The 27643-nt window shown below is 49.6% G+C and overlaps 1 protein-coding gene across 1 annotated transcript; it reads left to right on the top strand.

Moving 5' to 3' along the window:
- ODAD4 (outer dynein arm docking complex subunit 4) lies at positions 1-27463 on the top strand. The gene is made up of 12 exons (XM_027094425.1): positions 1-234; positions 1907-2038; positions 2293-2443; positions 3084-3145; positions 3645-3810; positions 5126-5350; positions 5533-5740; positions 11232-11318; positions 18568-18764; positions 22250-22350; positions 23995-24079; positions 26730-27463. Exons 1-12 carry the CDS (start codon positions 121-123, stop codon positions 27149-27151), a joined length of 1950 nt encoding a protein of 649 aa, XP_026950226.1. The 5' UTR covers positions 1-120; the 3' UTR covers positions 27152-27463.
- The last annotated feature ends 180 nt before the right edge of the window (positions 27464-27643 follow it).

Genomic DNA, 27643 nt, shown 5'->3' on the forward strand with positions numbered 1-27643 from the left:
GGGCCGGAAGCAAGTCTACGTCTCCCTGTTGGTAAGAGACGGAGGTTCCACAAGCCAGACAGACGTTCTCAGGCTTTTTTCCTCCGTTTCTCCGCTTCATCGTCTCCGAATTGCGTCACCATGGCGGACCCAGAAACTGAAGGCCTGCCAAGCACCTTCACCTCTTACATGGCGGAGGGCGAGCGGCTCTATCTGTGCGGGGAGTTCGCTAAAGCCGCCCATAGCTTCAGCAACGTGAGTCGCGCTCCGAACCTATCAGCCACCCATCACTGAGGTCCTGATGATTCCTGAACCACCCTATTGTTTCCATTATTCCACTGTTACTGATTGATGCACATCTGTGACAGATAAGCCCCTGTTTGGCCGTTTTCTACCAATTCCCACTTGCCTTCTGCCTGGTTGTTAGTAACCAACCTCTGTGTTAACACTGACCTCGTCTCCTACTTTTTTACTCAAATGTTTCGCGATTGGCCTCCTTCCTCAGTTTCCCGTAACTGGCTGGGAGAGTGGCTGGGACGCTGCTTGCAGAAGTGAAGTCTGGCACACGGTTGCTTCTGGAAGGTGGTCAGTGAATAACTAACATCGTAAAACTTTACTGTAGTATAAATAGCTTCACTCGACCCTAAGGGGATTGAGTGCTATTTTAAGATACCAGGCGTACTGTTAAGTGGCAAGCTTATGGGGGAGGTGCTGTTATTACGCCATTTTGTAGATGAGGAAACTGATATAGAAGTCGAGTCACACGCCCAAGATCACTGAACTAACGAGTGGCAGAGGAAGGATTCAAACTCAGGCACTCATACTTCAGTGCTGAGGTGCTAACCACCATACTCTACTGTACTGTCTCCCAAATAAGCTTTTGTATGTTTTTATGACTGTTTCTTTTATAACAAATAGCCCGCTTGGTACAAATGGAGTGGTAGGATAGCCCTGTAACCAGTCCGAAGGCTCCCCCTAAAGTCAAGCTTCTCAACTGCTACCTAGAGTCTTTTGGCCCTTTGTATCACCAACCACATCCTAAAACCAAAAATAATTGATCGGATGGGCCAACAATTAAGTTCAGGGGCCCTGCCCCGTGCATTCTCCTCTTTCTGGATCCTGTTTCATCCTGGAGAAGCTCAGGTAGTGAGAAAAGAACATCCTGGGGGCCTACAGCTTTAGGTGAGAAGTGGGCTTTTCTAGGAAAGAAAGTAGCCACTTCCTCTTCCTGGAAAAGTGGGAAGGTCTTAGACAGGGGCGGGTACCGTCTGATGCCTCAGGAAGGACAGTACACTGCAGACTATGGTAATGATCTTAAGAGAAGGGAGGACATGGGGAGGAGGGGAAGCATTCGCTGCCACTTTAGGGCCAAAATCACAGTTTCTATTTTCTCGGTACTTTCATCTTAACCCCCTGAAATAGTGATTCATTCTCAAATAAGCGATGTAAAAAGAGAGGGCACGTGGAATGGATAACCAAGTTGCAGATTGTCTAAAATCCATTCTGTTAGCCTCCAGAAGGCTTAGCCTCCGAGTAGTATTTTGAATGTGTTGTGCAGCCATTTACGGGCTCATGGTTGAATTTTTATGCACCAAACACCCTATGATTCTGAGTGGACTGGAGGCATCCCAGACACTAGGAGAAATTCCGAATATCCACAGGGTAGCGTGTTCTCGCTTCTCAACCAGTGGTTTCCACAATAGCTTGTGATTTCACCTTGTTCCAGATGAGCCACATGCAGACAACCTAGTTGACTGAGCGGAGATCGGTGTGGTGCTGCTTTTAGTCTGGAAAGATCCAAAGACCTGTTTGCTGGCCTGTGGAGTCCCCTTGAAACTCTGGCAGGAGGGTTTGGGCTGCTGTGTCCGTTTCGGCTTCTTACCTCACCCTGCCTGGTGCCCGTTGATCTGAGTGGTTTCTTTCTCAGGCTCTTCACCTTCAGAATGGAGATAAGAACTGCTTGGTTGCCCGCTCCAAGTGCTTCCTCAGGATGGGAGAGCTGGAGAAATCCCTGGCAGACGCTGAGGCTTCACTCCAGGGCGACCCGACTTTCTGCAAGGTGACCGTAAGGGTGGGAGGACTCACTCTTTCTTCATCACTGCCACCGGCTGCAGCAGCCTCTGATTAGTACTGGTTGAAGAACCAGCCAGACTGCCTGGAGTTGATTGCCGTTTCCCTTCCTAGGTTACTTGCCTGGCTCTCTGCCCCTGTATCCCAACATTTATCCTCAAGCCAGGGACCCTTCTGTTCCACCACACCTGAGTCCTAGGAGGCCTCGTCTGCCCTCCTTGATTTGACTTGCTCTCGTTTCAGGGGATTTTACAAAAGGCGGAGACCCTGTACACCATGGGAGACTTTGAATTTGCCTTGGTGTTCTATCATCGAGGCTACAAGCTGAGGCCTGATCGGGAATTCAGAGTTGGAATTCAGAAAGCCCAGGAAGCCATCAACAACTCAGTGGGAAGTGAGTGACCGTGAGGCCTCTGCCCTTATCCAGGAGGCTCCTGGAATCCTTAGGTTTGGGGGAAGGCCCGAGGTGCACTGGGTGGGCAGCCACCACCGGAAGGGCTACAGGGAGTCCCAAGCGTGGATCTGGCCGCTCATGATTTCCTTGAGGATTAGGAACTGTCCACTGGGAAGACCAGTCCCCCGATCCGCTGTACTGCAGTGTCTGGTTCTCTCCAAAGCCAGATGAGAAGCACCATTTTACTCACCCCAAGACAGACGAGTAGGGCTTCTTTTGGCCTGGTGTCATAGGGTAGAATGAGGTCCTGAGCCCAGCCTTCCCCGGTCCCTGGCTTCCTCCCTTACCTCATACGCACCAAGGGCTGGCTCTGCCCATCAGCTTAGTGGGGGTGGGGGTGGGTGGAGAGCTTGCCACTGTGGGAGGCAGAGTGTGGAAGTGGAGAGCACCCCTGGTGCCCAGGGCCTGCTGTGGCCTTAGGCTAGTGGGGGCTGCCTGACTCCTAGGAGAGTGTTGAACCATTTGCTTGCTAGCCAGCTTCCACCATCCTCCTGCCAAAGGCAACTATTTCCACATAAAATATGTGATAGATTGTGCCTGGGGGCCTGGCCGACCTGAGCCCCAGCTTTTGTCGTTGCAGGTCCTTCTTCTATTAAGCTGGAGAACAAAGGGGACCTGTCCTTCATAAGCAAGCAGGCGGAGGTAAGGGCCCTGGCTGCTCTGACATCATCTCCTTCGGAAGGCAGAGGCCACACGTGCCTGAGGAGCACAGGAAGTTCAGCTCGGTGCTCTGTGATGACTTAGAGGGGTGGGATGGGGCAGTGCTGGGAGGGAGGGGGTATAGGTATACATAGAGCTGATTCACTTCACTGTACTGCAGAAACTAACACAACACTGTAAAGCAATTTATAAGCAATTTACAACACTGTAAAGCAATTTATACTCCAATAAAAAAACAAGTCTTAACGGCCCTCGTGCCTGGGAGTGATGAGCTCCTGGCCAGTGCGGGCAGTCATGAGATTCTGCCCCAGCTCCTGAGGGGTTTTGGGAGTGTAGCTGTTCCTGGACCAGACACACTCCATGGTTCTCAGCCCACGGAGGTCCTGGAGGGAGCGGTCTGGGATCACAGGCTCAGGGGACCTTGGCTGGGTGCTCCAGGCTCCTTTCTCAGGCTCTGTTGGGTATTGCTCCGTATTCCCAGAGCGTGAAAGCCCAGCAGAAGCCTCATCCCGTGAGAAAGCTCGTACACCATCCCAAGAGAGAGTCCAAGCGGAAGGGCTCGCTCAAGAGCGAGAAGACCATCCGACAGCTCCTGGGCGAGCTCTACGTGGACAAGGAGTATCTGGAGAAGCTCTTGTTGGATGAAGGTTTCAGACACTTTTTTTGCAACAGGGAACTCGGGGCGAAGGAAATCTGGGGTGGATGCTTAACGTATAAGCCAGAGGCAGAGCCTTTCAAAGGATATTTGCCGACACGTTCCTCTGGAAAGGTTTTGCTACCATTCTCATTTTACAGATGAGGAAACTGAGGCGTAGGGAGGTTAAGTAACTCAGTGACACAGCTCTCGGATTTGAATCCAAGAAGTCCAGTTTCTGAACCAGAGCTCTTAAGTGCTATGGTACCCTGGGAGGGAACGCCGAAGATTTACCACTGCGGTCCCCAAAGGGGTATCCCCTGAGCCTTCAGTCTGTACAGAGGGCAAAGGAATCCAGCTTGGAGGTGCAAGAAGGGAAATCCTAGGACCGTGGAACCATAATGTCCTAAAACCTCATCTTCTCTAATCCCTCCTTTTATTAGAGCCCGAATGGGGAGTAACTTGTCCAAGGTGACGAGCAAGCTAGTGGTGGAGTTGGCAGCAGAGCCCAGGCCTCCTAACCTCCAGTGCAGCACTCTTCCCACCACACCGTGCTGGCAGGGAGAGGAGATAGGATGGAGCCTATTTCCTCATTAGACATTCATTATATGACTGTCTCCTATAAACATGGGTGGTGGGAGTGTTGCCATTAGCTATTGAGCCTGAGCAGGGATCACCCTTGAAGCCAATGCCTTTTCTCCAGAACTGACTTCCCAAGGTCCTGTGTAGGATTCCCGGCAGGTTGCGTCTCAGGGGCAGCTTCACTGCTGGCACAACTCCTCTGTAACAGGCCTGGATGCTTCCCTCCCTGCAGAGGAGCTTCCATGGAAGGAAGAGGTGGCCGGAACATTACCCAAGTGGCCTTGCAGCTTTGCTCCCAGCTCTGACCTCTGGTTAGGCAGGTGGGCAGAGCTCGGGCATGCCCCTCCAGGTCCCGGCTTGCACTGTCACACTTGGCACCTGGGGACTTGCTTGTCACTGGCAACCTGGACCAGGCTGTGCATTTCTACTTTGTCTTCTCTGAGGACACAGCTTGAAATAAGGGAGCCCCGAGGGCTGGGAGCTTTTCAGAAAGCTATCTACCAGCTGCTGCTTCTGCTAGCTCCTCATGTCTTGTCGTAAGGGGCCTATGCTCGAAGCCCTGTGCCATGAGAGTGCCTCAAGAAGGGGGCTGTGGCCTCGTCTGGACCCAGTTAGACCCACTGTCCCACCCATGTGCTCTTGCTTTCATTACTGTCCCCCAATTCCAGGGAGAGGTCCCCACAGGGAGACCCTTAGCCAAGAGGAGGTGACTCCCCTTAGACGCCTCCCCACACCCTTGCCCACAGACCTGATCAGAGGCACCATCAAGCACGGCCTGACCGTGGAGGACCTCATCATGACGGGCGTCAACTACCTGGACAGGCGCAGTGACTTTTGGAGGCAGCAGAAGCCCATCTACGCCAGGGAGCGGGACCGGAAACTGATGCAAGAGAAGCGGCTGGGGGACCGCAAGCGCCGGCCCTCACAGGCGGCCCGCTACATCCTCAAGAGCCTGGAGGACATTGACATGTGTGGGTGGTGTTCTCAGAAGGGCGGGCCTGTGGCCAGGTGGGGACAGAGCCGCACGGCAGCCGGAGCCCCTGGCTTCGCTGGCCTGTGGATGGAATCTGGAGGGGGAAGTGGGCTCCCCTGTCATCCGGGGGTGGGGGGGGCGGGCTGCTCCCTGCTCCATATCGCCTCTCTCCCTTCCCAGTGCTGACCAGCGGCAGTGCTGAAGGCAGCCTTCAGAAAGCTGAAAAAGTGCTGAAGAAGGTTCTGGAATGGAACAAAGAGGAGGTGCCCAACAAGGACGAACTGATTGGAAACTTGCACAGCTGCATAGGGAACGCCCAGATGGAGCTGGGGCAGATGGTGGCAGCCCTGCAGAGCCACAGGAAGGACCTGGAGATCGCCAAGGAATAGTGAGTGCCTGCAAGGGCTTGGAAGGCCAAGCGGCCGAGGCCTGGGGCGGGGGCTACGTCTCGGCCTTTTGCCGGGGCTGCTGGTGGCTGAGCTCCCACTTTCTGCCCTGCGTGCCTGAGGTGGATTCCCCCAGAGGGAGGAGCCACCTACCCAGGACAAGGGCACGCCTAGACTGTCAGCTTTTTTTTGCCACAAAAGGAAGGTAGTGGCCCCAGACTCCAAAAAGCTCCCAGTGGTTTGGCTCTTAGGGATATTTTTATTTTTATGTCATCTCCACAAGCATTCATCAACTCCAGACATGCCAGATGTTGCTAGCATTGCGAACACAGCAGTGACCAGACACAAGGCTCATTTCCCCGCAGAGATAAAACAAAAAGTGACACAGCTAATAAATTGCAACTGTGATAAGTGTCATAAGGAAAAAGTACAGGACCCGGTGCTATGAAAAGTGTATTCCAGGAGGACTTGACTGGGTGTTGGGGACACACTTGGCTTGTGGGAGGGCCCAGAGGTAGGCAGGAGGGAGCTTAAGGCCGAGAGGAGACTGGACCAAGCAGGTAGGGGTTGGATCAAGCAGGGCCTCGGAAACCATGGCACTGACAAAGAGCTTGGGCTTCGAAGTTGTACCTCCCAGCTATGGGGCCTTAGGCAGGCACTTAACTAACCTCTTGCAGCCTGGGTCTCCTCTGTCAAATGGACAAAACAGTAGCCCTTACCCGATAGGGTAGCAGGGAGGGCGACATGCAGAAGTTTACATGAAGATCTCAGAACAGCGCTGCGTATCCGTGATGACTACTGTGTTGGTTCTCGGGAACCAGCTCTTCCCGAGACTTGATGGCCCCTCTCAGGGGTACCATCGCTTTCTGGGCACCCTGGTTCTAATCTCTGGAGTCATTTGTGACCTTCTCTTGCCCGGTTCTACTCACCCCACTGTTCTGAGCCTCTCTCGGTCTCCCGTCCTCCCATTTCTGTTTTAAATTTTGAAAAACTTTTATTTATTTTGGCCACACTGGGTCTGAGTTGCAGCATGCGGGATCTCCTATTGTGGCATGCAGACTTCTTAGTTGTGGCATGCGGGGTCTAGTTCCCTGACCAGGGATCGAACCCGGGCCCCCTGCATTGGGAGCGCGGAGCCTTAGCCACTGGACCGCCAGGGGAGTCCCTCCCATCCTCCCACTTCCTCTCAGGTCAGCCCTCACCTCTCCCTGCCTCGAGCTGCTCCCACACGTCACCTCCAGAGACATGCTGATTTTCACCTGTCGACTGTCCTTCCACTGCTGACACACAGGCCTTGAGCCCTCACCTCCTGCAGGTTAAAAGCAAATGCCTTCACTTGGCACTCAGGGCCCTCTCGGAACCCACTTCTGCACAGCCCTCCAATGTCAGTCCACCCTTCTGGGCCAAACCGGATCTCCTGAACACGCCCGCCACCTGTGTTCTCCCCCTTGCTCGTCCGAGTCCTAGAAGCCGTCTGTCCGTTCCCAGCTCATTTCTCACCTGCCCTCACCGCGCTGAGCAGGAATCTCACATGTTGGCCATTCCAGGAGTAGAAAACAAGCAAACAACAACCAGCTTTGGAGACAGACCTGAATTTGATTCCTGCCTTTGGCACTTAGAAGCAGTGTGGATTTGATTCAGTTGCTGACCCTTTCAGTTTCCTCATCTCTAATGAAGGCATAATAATAGCAACTCATGGGGATTTTGAGGATTAAATAAGTATATACAGTATTTGGATCCAACGTTCTCCCGTGCCCTAAAGACATAAATCTTTACTTCTTGCCTCCCTTCTGAGCTCCGGACCTGCATATGCAATAGAGTCCAAGGCATTTCCACTTGGATGTCCCACAGGAGCCCCAAATTTAACATGTCCAAAGTGGAGCCCCTCATCGTCCTGCCAAATCTCTTGCTTCAGGGCCCCGTACCCGTGAAGATGGCACTGGTGGCCACTCAGTCCCCAGGAAGGAGCCAAGGTGGCTTCCCAGACACTTCCCTCCCCTCACCGCTCACGCCAGCCCGCCGTGGCCCATCCACGCCTCCTCCTGCCATCAAGAGAACATTCCCCGGACTTCCCTGGTGGTGCAGTGCTTAAGGATCTGCCTGCCAATGCAGGGGCCACAGGTTCGTGCCCTGGTCCGGGAAGATCCCACATGCCGCGGAGCAACTAAGCCCGTGCACCACAACTACCTACTGAGCCCACGCGCCGCAACTACTGAAGCCTGTGTGCCTAGAGCCCGTGCTCCGCAACAAGAGAAGCCACAGCAATGAGAAGCCCGCGCACCACGATGAAGAATAGAGAAACTAGAGAAAGCCCGCCCACAGCAATGACCCAACGCAGCCAAAATAATTAATTAATTAAAATAAAAATAAATTAAAACATTCCCTTCTCTCTTTCCCTCCCACAGCTCAGTCCAGACCTTCCTCACTTCTTGCCTGTTTCCTCCGACCTGGGTTTCCTGCCGCCCAGCTGGCCCTTCTGTGCAAAACAAAGGCAGTGGTCGGGAGACAGTTCCAGCGCCCGGGTCTGCTCAGCTCAGACCGTCCTTCCTGACCTGACTTACCCTGACCTCGGTTGACCAGGCTCCCTCCGGGCCCTTGGGCATCCTGAGCCCTGGCCAGCACCTCTCGGCTCTGCTTCTGTTCAGCCTTCTCTTTTGCCAGCCCTTCCTTCATCAGCTCCCTCCTCCCCATCCTTCAAATTGTAAAGAAGTGGTTTTTTCTTGGGGGAAGCCCACCATGTGCCCCAGAGTGACTTAGCAGCCCTCCTCCGTGCTCCCTCTCCACACGCCGTACGTTTCTCGCCTGCCCTGCAGACCTTGGACTTTGCTACTCCCTTTCTCTTCCCAGCATCTGCCACGTAATGGGCATGTGATGCATGTGCGCTAACTGGCTGATGAAGCAAACAGAGGTGTTCCTTAAACAAGCTTAGTTCCTTTGCAACATCCACAAACGGGCCTCCAGTCTTTTTTTTTTTTTCCTTGGCTGTGCTGGGTCTTAGTTGCAGCATGTGAGATCTTTTTAGTTGCGGCGTGCATGCGGGATCTAGTTCCCCGACCAGGGATCGAACCCAGGTCCCCTGCATTGGGAGCGCTGGGGTCTTACCCGCTGGACCACCAGGGAAGTCCCCGGGCCGCCAGTCTCACCCATGAGTCTCACCTGTGCGCCCCACGGGTGTCCTCAGTGGAATCAACCCTGCCCCCACCTCCAAAGCCCACCATCCTTCCAGGCGCAGCTCAAATCCCGACTTGTCTGAGCAGCTTCTTCAGTGACCCCAGCCCTCAATTCCTTTCTCTGATTACTCTGTGGATGACTGGATGGCAGGCTTTCTCAGTCCCACTACTGTCAAAGATAACAGTACACATTATTGTTATGAACAAAGTAACGTATTTCAACTTGTCTATTCACACCGGAAAAGAGCACCCACTCTGGAAGGGGAGGCTGACATCAGAGCAGTAAACGTGGCCCAGAAGCCGAAGAGAGAGGAGCTGAGGGGGCCTCAGGGAGGAGGGAAGGAAAAGATAGGACAAGATGGGTGACTCCCTAGGCAGAGGGACAGGGCAGGGGTGGAGGGCTGGGGGAACGGGCGGCTCGTGTGCTGGGCAGGGGGGCCAGGACCTGTGGGGAGTGAGGAGGGAGGACCTAGCCGGAAGGAGTGAGGGCCGATGAGGGCTTTGTTTTCACACCCATCCACAGCCTTGTGCTCGACCCAGAGCTGTGTGGTGCTAAGTCTCCCCACAGCCCTCAACACCACACTCCCCTCGCTTCCCTGGGGCCGCGTTGAGATGTGCCCCCCTGGCCCCTTTTCAATGTATTTACCTACACATTTATGTACACGTACACGTACATAGGATTTTTAAAACAGAAGTGACTCACTTCTGTGGTTTTTTAAAAAAGAATGTGCCTTGGAAAGGAATGTCTCATTCTTCGAATAGCTTCACAGAAAGGTATTTCGGCACCCAGAGTATGCACGTAGGTGACTGCATCCCTGCGGACAGACACTGAGGCTGTTCCCTTTTGCTAGTACACGCAGAGCTTTGCTGAGACTGCAGACAGATGTGGGTATGTCTGCGGGTAGACGGATGGCTTGGTCAGGTTTGCATTTAAAAGGCAGCGCGGCCACGGTGGGGAGAATAAATCAGAGCAGGGTTTCCTGGAAGACGAGGAAGTCTGCCACTGTGGGCCAGGGGCTGAGGGGCGAAGGGAAGATGGGGAGCTTGCCTGAGAAGGGAGGGAGTCAGGGAGGGATGCTGGGGGAGGGGGCTGCGGTTGGGGGACGGCTTTCTTGGTTTATTTGTTGGGAAGGAGGTATTTTTTAACATCCGAATGTTCATATGGTAATATGGTAATAGTAAAGAACCAGTGTAGGGGGGAGCGATTGCCTTTTCTTTATGGAAATATCTTTTTTTTTAAGGTGTAAATTTTTTTTACTGAAGTATAGTTGATTTACAATGTTGTGTTAATTTCTGCTCTACAGCAGAGTGATTCAGTTATAAATATATATACATTCTTTTTCATATTATTTTCCACTTGATTTATCATAGGATATTGAATATAGTTCCCTGTGCTATACAGTAGGACCTTGTTGTTTATCCATTCTGTACATAATAGTTCCATCTGTTAACCCCAAACTCCCCCTCCATCCCTTCCCCCCCATTTATGGAAATATATTCATCGCTTTTCTGATGACACGTGAATACTGAAAAAAAATGTAGATTATGTGGATAAATTAAAAGTTTCCTTCATACTCTCATTTCCCTTGGGCAATCACTGTTAATAGTTAGATTTACATTCTCCATTTCTTTTTAAAATGCCCGCTTTTTAATTTATTTACTTATTTTTTGGTGGTTTAAAACAACGCATTTATTCTCTTATAGTTCTGGGGGTTGGCTGTCTGAAGGCAGTTTCCCTGGCCATAATCAAGGTGTTGGTAGGGCCACACTCCTTCCAGAGGCTCTGGGGAGAATCTGTTTCCTTGCCTTTTCCAGCTTCTAGAGCTGCAGTTACTGCACTCCTGGGCTCGTGGCCCCTTCCTCCATCGTCAGAGCTTTGAGCACAGCTTCTGCTTCAGGCCCGCACATTCACTTTTAACACTTAATGGGGCAACGGACGTTGTATGTGCTCCCATAATCTGACTTTTTAACTTAATATATCAGGGACTTTTTTCGTACACAAAACATTGTACTGATTGAATTCAGATTGTTTCCACTGTTTATTACTACAAACAACACTCTATTGAGTGTCCTTGTTACATTATATTCTGGAGGTGAATTCCTAGAAGGGGAGTTGCTGGACCAAAGGGATATCTTTGCAAGCTGTTGCCTGTTTGCCCTCCGGAAAAGTCCCGATAATGTCCGTTCCCGGCCACAGGGCTCAAGAGGGCCTGGGTACCGCAGCCTTGCCAGCCTGGGCATCGTCCCTCCAACTGGCCCGTCTTTGCCTTCTTTTCAGTTTCCGTAGTGCCTAGAATGGCCTTGTCTTGCTTCTTCCCCACAGTGATCTTCCTGATGCCAAGTCCAGGGCCCTGGACAACATTGGCAGGGTTTTTGCCAGAGTTGGGAAATTCCAGCAAGCCATTGACACGTGAGTGACCCGGGACTGTCCCCTCCCTACTCTGGGGCCAGGACATCCCACCCTCCCACTGGACTCCCAGGCTGGGGCAGGATGTCAGGCAAAGAGGCATCAGAAGACCAGAGTTTGGCTCCTGGCTGTGCTCAGCGACCAGGGGCAAGCCACTTTGTAAACTCTGTGGCTCATCAGTTAAATTAATTAATAGAATAGAATCATTATTTTCTCCAAATTTCCCAGTGACAGGAGTCACTGAGGACACTTGTTAGGCGTATGAATTCCTGGGCCTCTCCCCTGGAAATTCTCATTCTCCAGGTCTGGGTTAGAGCTCAGGAATCTGACTTTAACAAGTACTCCAGGTGACCCTTACTTTGGGCAAGTTCAGGACCAGGTGGACCATTGACTTCTGGGAGCCCTTCAGCGGTTATTCTGTCCCTCTGTGCAGTCACATGGGGCCACTGGGAATGGAGTCTGAGCTCTCCAGAGGGCTTAACTTCTGGACTTTCCATGTCCAGCCCTGGGGCTGGTGACCTGCTCCAGTGGGGTGACTCAGCCCCAGGGAGACTCCGGAGCGGGCTTGACCACACAGAGAGAAATTGTCCTTCAGGCCTTCGTGGTTTGACTGGAATAGACTTGATCACCAGAGCCTTCTGTTCCACGTCATATGGTTTCCCGAATGGCCCCTGGTGTCTAGCTGCCAAAAGACACAGGCCTGTGAGTGTTTACCTACCCACTTGTATCTTTTTTACATTAAAATACATATATTTCTTTTTAAATAAAAGTTTAATACATGTCAATCCCAATCTCCCAATTCATCACCCCCCCACCCCCGCCGCTTTCCCCCCTTGGTGTCCATACGTTTGTTCTCTACATCTGTGACTCAATTTCTGCCCTGCAAACTAGTTCATCTGTACCATTTTTCTAGGTTCCACATATATGCATTAATATACGATATTTGTTTTTGTCTTTCTGACTTACTTCTCTCTGTATGACAGTCTCTAGATCCACCCACGTCTCTACAAATGACCCAATTTCGTTCCTTTTTATGGCTGAGTAATATTGCATTGTATATATGTACCACATCTTCTTTATCCATTCGTCTGTCAGTGGGCATTTAGGTTGCTTTCATGACCTGGCTATTGTAAATAGTGCAGCAATGAATGTTGGGGTGCATGTGTCTTTTTGAATTATGGTTTTCTCTGGGTATATGCCCAGTAGTGGGATTGCTGGGTCATATGGTAGTTCTATTTTTAGATTTTTAAGGAACCTCCATACTGTTCTCCATAGTGGCTGTATCAATTTACATTCCCACCAACAGTGCAAGAGGGTTCCCTTTTCTCCACACCCTCTCCAGCATTTGTTGTTGTAGATTTTCTGATGTTGCCCATTCTAACTGGTGTGAGGTGATACCTCATTGTAGTTTTGATTTGCATTTCTCTAATAATTAGTGATGTTGAGCAGCTTTTCATGTGCTTCTTGGCCATCTGTATGTCTTCTCTGGAGAAATGTCTGTTTAGGTCTTCTGCCCGTTTTTGGATTGGGTTGTTTGTTTTTTTAATATTGAGCTGCATGAGCTGTTTAAATATTTTAGAGATTAATCCTTTGTCCGTTGATTCGTTTGCAAATATTTTCTCCCATTTTGAGGGTTGTCTTTTCGTCTTGTTTATGTTTTCCTATGCTGTGGAAAAGCTTTTAAGTTTCATTAGGTCCCATTTGTTTATTTTTGTTTTTATTTCCATTACTCCAGGAGGTGGGTCAAAAAAGATCTTGCTGTGATTTATGTCAAAGAGTGTTCTTCCTGTGTTTTCCTCTAAGACTTTTATAGTGTCCAGTCTTAGGTCTCTAATCCATTTTGAGTTTATTTTTGTTTATGGTGTTAGGGAGTTTTCTAATTTCATTCTTTTACATGTAGCTGTCCAGTTTTCCCAGCACCACTTATTGAAGAGACTGTCTTTTCTCCATTGTATATCCTTGCCTCCTTTGTCACAGATTAGTTGACCATAGGTGCGTGGGTTTATCTCTGGGCTTTCTATCTTGTTCCATTGATCTATATTTCTGTTTTTGTGCCAGTACCATATTGTCTTGATTACTGTAGCTTTGTAGTATAGTCTGAAGTCAGGGAGTCTGATTCCTCCAGCTCCGTTTTTTTCCCTCAAGACTGCTTTGGCTATTCGGGGTCTTTTGTGTCTCCATACAAATTTTAAGATTTTTTGTTCTAGGTCTGTAAAAAATGCCATTGGTAATTTGATAGGGATTGCGTGGAATCTGTAGATTGCTTTGGGTAGTATAGTCATTTTCACAATATTGATTCTTCCAATCCAAGAACATGGTATATCTCTCCATCTGTTGGTATCATCTTTAATTTCTTTCATCAGTGTCTTATAGTTTTCTGCATACAGGTCTTTTGTCTCCCTAGGTAGGTTTATTCCTAGATATTTTATTCCTTTTGTTGTAATGGTAAATGGGAGTGTTTCCTTATTTCTCTTTCAGATTTTTCATCATTAGTGTATAGGAATGCAAGAGATTTCTGTGCATTAATTTTGTATCCTGCTACTTTACCAAACTCATTGATTAGCTCTAGTAGTTTTCTGGTGACATCTTTAGGATTCTCTATGTATAGTATCATGTCATCTGCAAACAGTGACAGTTTTACTTCTTCTTTTCCAATTTGTATTCATTTTATTTCTTTTTCTTCTCTGATTGCCATGGCTAGGACTTCCAAAACTATGCTGAATAATAGTGGCGAGAGTGGACATCTTTGTCTTGTTCCTGATCTTAGAGGAAACGCTTTCCATTTTTCACCGTTGAGAATGATGTTTGCTGTGGGTTTGTTGTATATGGCCTTTATTATGTTGAGGTAGGTTCCCTCTATGCCCACTCTCTGGAGACTTTTTATCATAAATGGGTGTTGCATTTTGTCAAAAGCTTTTTCTGCATCTATTGAGATGATCATATGGTTTTTATTCTTCAATTTGTTAATATGGTGTATCACATTGATTGATTTGCGTATATTGAAGAATCCTTGCATCCCTGGGATAAATCATGGTGTACGATCCCTTTAATGTGTTGTTGGATTCTGTTTGCTAGTATTTTGTTGAGGATTTTTGCATCTATATTCATCAGTGATATTGGTCTGTAATTTTCTTTTTTTGTAGTATCTCTGGTTTTGGTATCAGGGTGATGGTGGCCTCATAGAATGAGTTTGGGAGTGTTCCTTCCTCTGCAATTTTTTGGAAGAGCTTGAGAAGGGTGGGTTTAGCTCTTCTCTAAATGTTTGATAGAATTCACCTGTGAAGCCATCTGGTCCTGGACTTTTGTTTGTTGGAAGATTTTAAATCACAGTTTCAATTTCATTACTTGTGATTGGTCTGTTCATATTTTCTATTTCTTCCTGGTTCAGTCTTGGAAGGTTATACCTTTCTAAGAATCTGTCCATTTCTTCCAGGTTGTCCATTTTATTGGCATAGAGTTGCTTGTAGTAGTCTCTTAGGATGCTTTGTATTTCTGTGGTGTTTGTTGTAACTTATCCTTTTTCATTTCTAATTTTATTGATTTGAGTCTTCTCCCTCTTTTTTTTTTTTCTTATTTTTGCGGTACACGGGCCTCTCACCGCTGCGGCCTCTCCCACCGCGGAGCACAGGCTCCGGACGCGCAGGCCCAGCGGCCATGGCTCACGGGCGCAGCCGCCCCGTGGCATGTGGGATCCCCCCCGACCGGGGCACGAACCCGTGTCCCCTGCATCGGCAGGAGGACTCCCAACCACTGCGCCACCAGGGAAGCCCCTCTCCCTCTTTTTCTTGATGAGTCTAGCTAATGGTTTATCAATTTTGTTTATCTTCTCAAAGAACTAGCTTTTAGTTTTATTGATCTTTGCTTCTATTTCATTTATTTCTGCTCTGATCTTTATGATTTCTTTCCTTCTGCTAACTTTGGGTTTTGTTTCTTCTTCTTTCTCTAGTTCCTTTAGGTGTAAGGTTAGATTGTTTATTTGAGATTTTTCTTGTTTCTTGAGGTGGGCTTGTACAGCTATAAACTTCCCTCTTAGAACTGCTTTTGCTGCATCCCATAGGTTTTGGATCGTCGTGTTTTCATTGTCATTTGTCTCTAGGTATTTTTTGATTTCCTCTTTAATTTCTTCAGTGATCTCTTGGTTATTTAGTAATGTATTGTTTAGCCTCCATGTGTTTGTGTTTTTTTACCTTTTTTTCCCTGTAATTGATTTCTAATCTCATAGTATTGTGGTCAGAAAGTATGCTTGATATGATTTCAATTTTCTTAAATTTACTGAGGCTTGATTTGTGACCCAAGATGTGATCTATCCTGGAGAATGTTCTGTGCGCACTTGAGAAGAAAGTGTAATCTGCTGTTTTTGGATGGCATGTCCTATAAATATCAATTAAATCTATCTGGTCTGTTGTGTCATTTAATGCTTGTGTTTCCTTACTACTTTTCTGTTTGGATGATCTGTCCATTGGTGTTAGTGAGGTGTTAAAGTCCCCCACTATTATTGTGTTACTGTCCATTTCCTCTTTTACAGCTGTTAGCAGTTGCCTTATGTATTGAGGTGTTCCTATGTTGGGCGCATATGTATTTATAATTGTTATATGTTCTTCTTGGATTGATCCCTTGATCATTAAATAGTGTCCTTCCTTGCCTCTTGTAACATTCTTTATTTTAAAGTCTATTTTATCTGATATGAGTATTGCTACTCCAGCTTTCTTCTGATTTCCATTTGCACGGAATATCTTTTTCCATCCCCTCACTTTCAGTCTGTATGTGTCCTTAGGTCTGAAGTAGGTCTCTTGTAGACAGCATATATATGGGTCTTGTTTTTGTATCCATTCAGCAAGCCTGTGTCTTTTGGTTGGAGCATTTAATCCATTCACGTTTAAGGTAATTATCAATATGCATGTTCCTATTACCATTTTCTTAATTGTTTGTTTTTGTAGGTCCTTTTCTTCTCTTGTGTTTCCCACTCAGAGAAGTTCCTTTAGCATTTGTTGTAGAGCTAGTTCGGTGATGCTGAATTCTCTTAGCTTTTGCTTGTCTGTAAAGCTTTTGTTTTCTCCATGGAATCTGAATGAGATCCTTGCTGGGTAGAGTAATCTTGGTTGTAGGTTCTTCCCTTTCATCACTTTAAGTATATCGTGCCACTCCCTTCTGGTTTTTAGAGTTTCTGCTGAGAAATCGGCTGTTAACCTTATGGGAGTTCCCTTGTATGTTATTTGTCGTTTTTCCCTTGCTGCTTTCAATAATTTTTCTTTGTCTTTAATTTTTGCCAGTTTGATTACTATGTGTCTCAGCGTGTTTCTCCTTGGGTTTATCCTGTATGGGACTCTGTGTGCTTCCTGGACTTGGGTGGCTATTTCCTTTCCTGTGTTAGGGAAGTTTTCGACTATAATCTCTTCAAATATTTTCTTAGGCCCTTTCTCTCTCTCTTCTCCTTCTGGGACCCCTATAATACAAATGTTGTTGCGTTTAATGTTGTCCCAGAGGTCTCTTAGGCTGTCTTCATCTCTTTTCTTTCTTTTTTCTTTATTCTGTTCCACAGCAGTGAATTCCACCATTCTGTCCTCCAGGTCACTTATCCGTTCTTCTGCCTCAGTTATTCTGCTATTGATTCCTTCTAGTGTAGTTTTCATTTCAGTTATTGTATTGTTCATGTCTGTTTGTTTGTTATTTAATTCTTCTAGGTCTTTGTTAAACATTTCTTGCATCTTCTTGATCTTTGCCTCCATTCTTTTCCGAGGTCCTGGATCATCTTCACTATCATTATTCTGAATTCTTTTTCTGGAAGGTTGCCTATCTCCACTTCATTTAGTTGTTTTTCTGGGGTTTTATCTTGTTCCTTCATCTGGTACATAGCTCCCTGCCTTTTCATCTTGTCTATCTTTCTGTCAATGTGGTTTTTGTTCCACAGGCTGCAGGATTGTAGTTCTTCTTGCTTCTGCTGTCTGCCCTCTGGTGGATGAGGCTATCTAAGAGGCTTGTGCAAGTTTCCTGATGGGAGGGACTGGTGGTGGGTAGATCTGGCTGTTGCTCTGGTGGGCAGAGCTCAGTAAAACTTTAATCCACTTGTCTGCTGATGGGTGGGGCTGGGTCCCCTCCCTGTTGGTTTTTTGGCCTGAGGCATCCCAACACTGGAGTCTACCCGGCTATCTGGTGGGGCTAATGGCGGAATCTGGGAGGGCTCATGCCAAGGAGTACTTCCCAGAATTTCTGCTGCCAGTGTCCTTGTCCTCACGGTGAGACAGAACCACCCCCTGCCTCTGCAGGAGACCCTCCAACACTAGCAGGTAGGTCTGGTTCAGTCTCCCCTGGGGTCACTGCTCCTTCCCCTGGGTCCCGACGCAGACACTACTTTGTGTGTGCCCTCCAGGAGTGGAGTCTCTGTTTCCCCCAGTCCTGTCAAAGTCCTGCAATCAAATCCCACTAGCCTTCAAAGTCTGATTCTCTAGGAATTCCTCCTCCCGTTGCCAGACCCCCAGGTTGGGAAGCCTGACGTGGGGCTCAGAACCTTCACTCCAGTGGGTGGACTTCTGTGGTATAAGCGTTCTCCAGTTTGTGAGTCACCCACCCAGCAGTTATGGGATTTGATTTTATTGTGATTGCACCCCTCCTACCGTCTCATTGTGGCTTCTCCTTTGTCTTTGGATGTGGGGTGTCCTCCTTGGTGAGTTCCAGTGTCTTCCTGTCGATGATTGTCCAGCAGCTAGTTGTGATTCTGGTGTTCTCACAAGAGGGAGTGAGAGCACGTCCTTCTACTCCACCCTCTTGAACCAATCGCTGTATCTTCTTATAATAAAACGTTTTATAGTAAATGTGCTTAATGTTAAAATATTAATTTGGAAAATATAGAAAAGTAAAACAAAAAGTCTTCAGTCCCACCACCCAAAGACAAGTACTAATTCTAATCCTGCTCTTACTTTTATTGATATTTTGTTTTTTCATTCCAGTCTTTTTTCTGTGTTGATTTTCTCTTACATGTGCTTAATAATATTCTTAAATGTTATTATGTTATTTCAAATCCTGTTTTACAAACATTATTTTCAACTCTTGTATCATCAAAGCCAGTCCCATAGATGTACCAAAATAACTTTGGTAGTTTAAAAATATGTTAATGCTTGTTAGCTCCACCCCCGTTTCTAAAAGGACTGGTAGTTGGAGAACAGTTTTTCTTCTGCCACCAGTAGGAAGCCCGGCCTCCTATGGCCGAGTGCAGGGCCTGAGCGGAAGGAGCCGACCCTGGTTCTTGTGTCCCCAGATGGGAGGAGAAGATCCCTCTGGCCAAAAGCACCCTGGAGAAGACCTGGCTGTTCCACGAGATTGGCCGCTGCTACTTGGAGCTGGACCAGGCCTGGCAGGCCCAGAATTATGGTGAGAAGTCCCTGCAGTGCGCCGAGGAAGAAGGGGACATCGAGTGGCAGCTGAACGCCGGTGTTCTGGTGGCACAGGCACAAGGTATGGGCCCCATGAGGACCACCCTACCTTTCCCATGTCAGGGCCGGGAATCCCGTGGCCTGAACTTACCATCCCAGTGTATCCCTGCGCTGAGAGTTCCGATTCTGAGAGTGGGGCTAAACCCCTGCATTTTGACCAGCGTATGTAGTGCCTAGTTTAAGCTAAGCTCAGTTAGGGCTTGGGGGCCCCTGAGAGCTGCCCTGCCCTTGAGGAAGTCATCTGCAGACCAGCACAGTGTCATGTGGTCATGAAAACAGCTCCACTCCTCTTGCCTCGGTAGCCTTTACGTGTGCCTTCTTGTACCTAATCACCGTGCAAGCCAGGGATGGAGGCATCATTGTCCTCTAATAGTTGGGGAAACGGAGACTCCACGGGGTTCAGCAGATTGCCCCAGGTCACGTGAGGGAACTTTTTAGGGTGATGGAAAAGTTCTAAAATCGGGTCGTGCTGATCATTGCACAAGCCTATAAATTTACCCCAAATCATTGGACTGTATACTTACGAACGGGTGCATTTTTTACTAAGTGAATTACATCTCAATAAAGTTGTTAAAAAACAGCAAGGGGCAGGGGTGAGGAGGAACAGATGAAACAAGATTGGTGATATTTTGGTATTTTGAACAATTTTTAAATTTTATATTGGAGTATAGTTGATTTACAATGTTGTGTTAGTTTCAGGTGTACAGCCAAGTGATTTAGTCACACGTATACATAGGTCTGTTCTTTTTTCAGATTCTTTTCCCATATAGGTTATCACAGAGCACTGAGTAGAGTCGCCTGTGCTGTGCAGTAGATCCTTGTTGCTTATCTATTTCATATGTAGTAGTGTGTATATGTTAATCCCAACCTCCTAATTTATCCTAATTTATCTCTCCCCCCAACCTTTCCCCTTTGGTAAGTTTGTTTTCTAAGTCTGTGAGTTAGTTTCTGTTTTGTAAATAAGTTTATGTGTATCTTTTTTCTTCCTGCGGTTTTTTTTTTTTTTTTGCGGTACACGGGCCTCTCACTGCTGTGGCCTCTCCCGTTGCGGAGCACAGGCTCTGGATGCGCAGGCTCAGCGGCCGTGGCTCACGGGCCCAGCCACTCCGCGGCACGTGGGACCTTCCCAGACCGGGGCACGAACCCGTGTTCCCTGCATCGGCAGGCGGACTCCCAACCACTGCGCCACCAGGGAAGCCCTATGTGTATCATTTTTTAAGCTTCCACATACAAGTGACGTCATATGATATTTGAAGCTGGGTGATGAGTAATGGGGGCTCGTGATACTATTCCTCCGACTTTTCTGTATATTTGAAATGTTTCATAATATGAACTTAAAAAACAAATAGCTTACAGTAATAAGCAAGCAGTGGAGCTCGGGCTTCTAATCGCTGTGCTGAGCTGCCCTGCTCCGGGCACACAGCTGACCCCAGAGAAGGAGGAAGCGTGATAGGTGCTCTGATCAGGGGCCTTACCACACATTCACTTATTCACATCACAGATGCTTACCTGGCACCTTCTAGGCACCAAAGCTGGGCATACAGTAGGGAGCAAAACTGGTAACTATCCTGCCCGCATGCCTGAGGAGTAACGTTTAAGCAGAAACATTAAGAATGCAAAGGCACCAGCTGTTCCAAGATCTGAAGCCAGAACTTTTCAGCCAAAGGGACCGCATTTAGGGAGGTGGGCAGGAGTCTGGCTGATTTAAGAAACTGAAGGAGATCAGTGTCAAGCTGCTGGGGCCCAGGAAAGTCTGGAGAGAGGAGGCTGGTGAGGGGCCAGATCCACAGGGCCTCCTGGGCCTCGTTACGTCTTGTAGATTCTTTCCTAAAAACATAGAGAAAACCACTTGAAAACTGTAAACTAGGGAAGACATGGTTACTGTGTCTTTTCCTAGAACTCTTTCCTGTTCCTGTGAGGACTTTTCTTTCTTTGTCTGTGCAGCAGGGCTTGCGCGATCCTAGTTCCGCAACCAGGGATTGAACCCAGACCCCAGCTGTGAAAGCACCCAGTCCTAACCACTGGAGGTCTTATTAGGCCCTGAGGGCCTTTGGAGAAACAGGCCACTTACTGCCGGTCTCAGTTTCCCCACTCTAGGGTGGAAAAATCCAATCGAGTGCAGCAGCCCGAGAGCCACTGGGTTGTAGAGGCAACACAGCCGAGCGGGCAGATCTTGGGCTCTGGGCCCTCCTGGCAGATGCCACCCTGTGCCTCAGTTTCGTCCTCTGTAAATAGGGATGATTATATCAATAGTAGGTACCTAGAGGGTTGGTGTGAAGAAATAAGGTAATACTTAAGCGTGTAAGCACTTAGAACTAGCATATAGCGAGCACTCCAGAAACACTCATTTCTTCCTTCCTGCCCTCTCGTCAGCTTCCCATAAGTGTTTCTAACACAGATGAGAAACAATTACAATCCTTAGAAAAGTCGATTTATGGCTCAATGAAAATGTAAATATAAATGTGTAGATTTGTGGATACACAGAGGGGGGAAAAGAAGAGGAAAAGGGCTCCCAGAATGAAGATAACTCCAGGTTATAGATTCAGTTAAAAGGAACGGCCTTTACTGCGTCACTCCCGTAAGTGTTATGACTCCTGTTCCGACCTGCGGTGTCCGAATGACATCGACATTTATTCAGGGTGGTCTCTGAGGGATTACAGTGACTTTCCTTCTTTTCAAATGTGTATTTGAAAAAGAAATATGTATTGACCTCATTCACTGTGACTCCACAGACTTTCAGAACTATATTAGAATTGCTTTTCAGATATAAGGCCCTTTGCAGTTTGACTTATGGACACAAGGCCCTTCTCTCCCCGGGGATCCCAAAGCAGTTCATGGGGAGGGGTGGATCTTGGGGTCCTCAGTGATAAGAGGAAGCAGTGGTGTGCAAAGAAAGTGGAGTGTGGTGTTCCCAGACCCTGGCAGGTGAGCACTTTTCTCCGTCCTTCCTGAAATTAACCTCTTTTCAAGGGCAGTCAATCAGTCCATAGGCCGTCATCCCTGGCCCAGCACTAACCTGTCCGGTGAGTGAGCTCGGGGGAGCTGCCTCCTCTCTGGGTTCGGATTGTACCAGCGTGGGCATTGATGTCCCAGCCGCTGGCCCACGAGTCACAGCCAGCCCGTCCAGATGTGTTTGGTCTCCACAGTGTTCTTAACAAATTTGAGTGAACATTAAAAAAAAAAAAAAAAAAGATCTTTTCTGGAACGATCTAAAGGTGGGGCAAGATGGAGTTGTCCCCCTGGAGACGCACGATGTGGGCACAGACCCCTTCCCTCACTGACTCTTTGCACCTGAAATCCAAGGCTCAGCTTCTCAGGTTCTGGTCCTTAGCGGTGAGGACCAGAAATGTCCTGGGTGAGGACCCAGGAATGTCTGGAAAGGGTGGTGCTGGGAGGCCCAGATGCTGCCTGCCTGGGGCTGCTCCCGAGGGCCGCTGGCACCTGCAGGGCAGCCGCACCGTGCAGCACACAATGTCACAATCTACCTGTCTCCCTCGTGCTCTTCAGTGAAGCTGAGAGACTTCCAGTCGGCAGTGAACAACTTTGAGAAGGCCCTGGAGAGAGCGAAGCTCGTCCATAACAGCCAGGCACAGCAGGCCATCATCAACGTGAGCCTCTCCCCCGCTGGGCCGGCTCTGGGGCTGGGTGGGCCCCCCGGGCTCTCAGCCCCAGATGTTTATCCCCCCCAACCGCAGGGCACATTCTGGGTAGGGCAGTGGCTTTCCACTGTTACTGCCATCAGTTAATACAGCAGCCCAACCAGTACCCATACGGTGAACGTTTCATTTTGGGGCCACGCCTTGCAGCACAGCTTGCAGGATCTTAGTTCCCAGACCAGGGGTCGAACCCGCACACTCGGCAGTGCAAGCTCGGAGTCCCAGCCACCGGACTGCCAGAGAATTCACCTCAATACACACATTTTTTCTTTGAAAACACAGACAAAAAATAGAAAGTTTCACAAAACATATTTACCTTTACTATGTACGCTATTTCCTACTCTGTTCTATTTTCTTTTCATTCCTTTTCTTTAATGCCGGCTGAGCCCTTCTAAGCACATTTTAGGACTTGCGGTTTGAAAAGTACCAGCCCCCCCATCCCCCGCCCCCCCCCCCAGGAGTCAGTAAGAAATCAGCGTGATGGCCTCACCCACTTGCGCTGCTTCGTCAGGCAGCCATTTAGAGTAAAAGGAATTAAAAGTAAGTAAAAGTTACGGTTCAGTTCCTCAGTCACACCAGCCATGTTTCAAGTGCCCAATAGCCACGTGAGGCCTCTGGGTACCACACGGTGCAGATCTAAAGTCTTCCCATCACTGCACCAAAGGTGACGACCGTGGTCCCGGCCCTCAGGAAGTGGGGTGTCTACAGGAAGCTTAGAACACAACGCCCTCGTTCCTGACCCGTGCGACAGGGACCAGGGGATGCAGCGTGAGAGCCTCAGTGGGTAGGCAAGGCTGGGCCTTTCCCCTCAAGGAGGGTTTGAGGTTGCCTTGGAGGCTGGGCAGGTTTTGAAAGGAGGCAAAGAGAAGCGCCTGTCAAGCCAAATGGACCCACGGCCCTAAGTGGCTCCTCATGGGATCAGGCCCCTGACCTTTCACCCCCTGGAATGGCATCTCCAGGCAGGAAAGCATACGAGGGGGGCAGACCAGCGCTGCACAAGAGAGTCCAGGCCCGGCAGACGTTTCCTGAGTGTCTAGTGGTGTTCTGCCCTGGTGGGGGGGTCAGGGGGAGGGCTGCGACGAAGAGGGCAGAGTTGCCCTCAAGATGCGCACAGGCTGAGTTCCAGGTCCCCGGGCGTCCTGCAGACACCGTGGGAGCCCCCCGGAAGGCAGGCCAGCCCCCAGCCACAGGGTGTGGCTGAGCCCCTTCCGTGGCTTGCTGCCTGGCTGAGGGCTGAAGGGCTTGCCTTGTCTCTTTTACGCTGGCTGAAGCCAAGAGAAGCTTTAGGTAAAAAGGTGGGACTCAGTAGACAGACGCAACCCCCCAGAACAGGCCTGAGCCCGAGGGAAATGAGTTTGAGTTGCCTGCAAGCCGCGCCATCTCTCATACCACTTAGTGTGGGGAGTTCCAAGTGCATAGTATCCACTAACCTCAGGGCGGCAGTCTTCAGAGGAGCCAGGGGAAAGGGGAGGGGGCGGGGTTAAGGGGAGGGGGCGGGGTTCTGCACAGCCCTGCCTCCTGGCGCTGGGGCTTGGGTGGGGAAAGGACAGGTCACACGGGGTTAAGAGAGCTCACCAGCTCCTCTGCCACCCACAGGCCCTGGACGATGTCAACAAGTGCATCATTGAAGAGCTGAAGAAAACCAACTACAGGGAGATACTCAAAGATAAGAAGGAGAAAGGTGAGTTCTGGGGCCCCGAAGACGGCAACCTCAGAACGCTCCCTCTGCTTTCCTTCTGGCAGTCTTCGCCATGCTTTCCTGCCATTCCTTCGGTCGGGGCTTGGCACTGCTCACCAAGTATTCTGATTTCAGTGCCGCCACCAACCCCAGCCTTTCTTGGGACAGGAGAGGGAGACCTCGGGCTGGGGTCAGAACCCGTGCTGTCTGCCCTATTTCTTCAGTACTCCCGTATCTCTTTAATCAATTCATCAACTATTTGTTGAGCGCTTGTCACGTGCCAGGAAGGTGTGAGATTTGGGAGGAGACAGAAGCTCGGTCCCTGCCCTGGAGGAGCCCACAGCCCAGTGGGAGAGCCAGGCAATTAGAGTTGCCAGCGACCAGGGCTCCTGCACCGGAGCCTGCTGTGCAGGGGGACAGTGCTCTGCTGTGAGGGCCCGGGCAGGGGCGCTCCCAGTTCTGTGGGGAGGTAGGGAATGCTTCCAAGAGGGAGAATCTTCTGCTTCAGGCTCCAAAAGATGCCCAAGCATTTTCCAGATACAAGATGGAAGGTTGAGGGCATTTCCAGTGGGAAACAGCAGGAGCAAAGACAGAGGTGGAATGACAGTAGCTTACACTGTGGGGGCTCTTACCGCTGGCCCGACACTGGGTTAAGCATTAGACAGAATGATCTCACTCGGTCCTCACCACCTAGCAGGTAGGTACTGTTTTGGGGGCACTGGAGCCTGAGTGATCTGCCCACGTCACACAGCAGTCTGACTCAGAGCCACACGCTCCCCTGCTGCCGGCAGCTGGTCTTCAGGGCCAGCAGTGGGCAGCGCAGGGGTCGGGGCAGGGGACCCAAGGGCCAGCTGAGGTGCATAGGTGGCAGGGCTGTGCTCCTGCTGGCCGGTCTAGCCCTTATCACATTCTTTCTCCCGAGGGCTCCAGGGAGTAGAGAGGCCTTTGATCCCCCGCCTTGCTCTAGGCTGTCTGACTGGCTCCCATGAAAGGAGTGAGGGAAGAGGAAGTGGCTGGGACTCCAGGCCCCACGGAGTCGACAGGGACCAGGGACGGGCCCCAGAGGGGCAGGGATGATAAGAGAAGCTGACCCCCACTCGGTGCTTCCTGCATGCCAGGCGCTCGTCTAAGCTTTATACATACCGACTCCTCTGATCCCAGAGCACTAAGAAATAAGTATTCCGTGCTTGATTTTACGGGTGTGGACATGGAGGCAGAGGGGTTAAAGTCCCACAGCGGATTCCAGTCTCCAGCAGCCTACCCCTGGAACCCATGCTTTTCCCACGCTTGTGCAGTTTCTGTCTGCCCCTCTGAGGGGCCCTCCCTCCAGCCAGATCGCAGTAAAGGGTAGCTGGGGCTGGGGCTCCGGGCTCCTCGGGGGACAGAGCCCCTTGCAGGCACCGAGGCTGAAACCCTCTCTGATCCAGGTACAGCAGCGGGAATTTGGGCACGGGGTTTCTGGGCACCTGAGCAGCCAGATGACAGCCTTTTATTATCCAGCACCTGCCACGTGGTGGCCAGATCCCCTCAGAGAAGATCTGCCTCTGCCTCCACACACCCTTGGAACTGCGCTCAGAAGCCACAGAAGGAATAATGTGAAGGGTACAGCAGGGAAGTGGCAGATGCTCCAAGCATCCTCCTCGCTTGGCCGACGGAGTGCTGGGAAAGGCATCCTGAAAACTCCGGAAGGCCCTGAGGCCGGCCGCTGCTGGGCACTTCCCTTCCCGGACAGCAGGTGGCAGCATTGCATGTGTCTTGGCCAAACCACGTCATTTTCCTGCTCTGAACCCAGAGCCCCTATAGGCGGCTTAGAAACCAGGACTTCCAGGAAGTGGAAGGAGACTCAGGAAGGGATTGGTAACTTTTCTCTGTAGCTGGTAAAAACAACGAGCAAAGATCCCTTGGGTTGTAAAATTGCTCTCCATCCGAACTTCCACCACAATCTGCTCACATTTTTACGGGGAACCTCCCAACAAATGATGAATATGCTTCCCAGGGACGAAGGGAAATGCAGAATGGGCATGCTAGAGGAGAAGCCTCTGTCCTTTCCCAGCACCTGTGCTAGTTCTCGTAGGGAAAAAGAAAGAATGTGGTCTGGGGGCAGACTGTCCTGGGTTCAAATCCTGGCTCTGCCAGTTATTTATTTGCAATGTAACCATCGTGTGTGATTTCCGCTTTATCAATCTCAGGTCCCTCGACTGCAAACTCGAATCAGTAACACTGTGAAATTTTTTTTTTTTTTTTTTTTGCGGTACGCGGGCCTCTCACTGTTGTGGCCTCTCCCGTTGCGGAGCACAGGCTCCGGACGCGCAGGCTCAGCGGCCATGCCTCACGGGCCCAGCCGCTCCGCGGCATGTGGGATCTTCCCGGACCGGGGCACGAACCCGTGTCCCCTGCATCGGCAGGCGGACTCTCAACCACTGCGCCACCAGGGAAGCCCCACTATGCAATTTTTTGATGACTGAACGGTATAATCTGTGTTGCTCACATGATGCCAGGAACAGAGCTGGTGCTCAGTAAATGATGATCCCTTTTCTCATTTTGGAAAGGGGTGCTGTCTCTTAGAAACACAGGCCCCCACAGGCTGGGGTTCCCCCAGGCCCGGAGACGGACAAACTTCTACCTTTCTTCCCTCCTTTCTCTTGTTTTTCAGAAGATGCCACTACGTTGGATAGTATAACAGTGATGGCAAAGGAGAAGGAAACGATGAGAATGAGAGATGAACCCGAGAAGGTCACCGAGAAGGTGATGAAGCAGTGCGAGCGGGAGCAAATGGAGAGTGAGAAAGAGACCGAAGGTGACTTGTCTAAGGAAACCCTGGGGATCACAGCTAGTGGACCAGAAGAACATAGGCAGAGAGAAGAAGTAGAAAAAGCCAGCCCCTCAAGGAGAAAAGGACCAGCTGTGATGGAGGGAGGTCCAGGAGATGTTGCCGAGGGACAATCTGGAGAAGCAGGCAGGAAACTAACAGCAGTGAACAGAGGGGAAACAAGAGAAATTTACAGGAGGCCTTCCGAACTGGACCAAAACCTCTCAGAAGAATCAAGCACGAGGGAGTCCGAAGGACTAGAGTAGACACTTTCAGAAATCGGCAGAAGAGGGTCCAGAGCACTGGGGAAAACAGAATCGGGAGAAATAAGAGAACCGGAAATAACAGAAAATTCTGAAAAAATGGAAAAAGATGAAAAGGAAGACGAATGAAGCCATCGAGTAGGCATTACGATCAGGAGGCTGGTGTTCACAGGGACCACGGAGATCTTATTAAACTGGACCTTCAAGCTGAGATTTGTCTCTAATAGGAAAACATGTGGACTGGGTCCCACAGGTCACCTCTGTCTCTTTCTATTACTGTTTTCCCTTTAAATGTGCATCTTTCACTCTTACAAACCCTGAGTCTGTCATTTTGCCTCCTTACCCCCACCCATTCTCAGAAGAGCCTTAGAGAATGAATGAGTGGGCATGGGGTACCACTTTCCAAGCAGAACTCTGATGTTCTGATTAGGTGAGAAACACGGAGACCCCCCAAACAAGGCCTGACCCAGAATGTGACCAAGGTGTGAAATGCGG

This window comes from Aethalodelphis obliquidens, unplaced genomic scaffold (genome assembly GCF_003676395.1).
Source record: "Aethalodelphis obliquidens isolate GAN/ISIS:26980383/991018 unplaced genomic scaffold, ASM367639v1 scaffold89, whole genome shotgun sequence".
NCBI classification, from domain to species: Eukaryota; Metazoa; Chordata; class Mammalia; order Artiodactyla; family Delphinidae; genus Aethalodelphis; species Aethalodelphis obliquidens.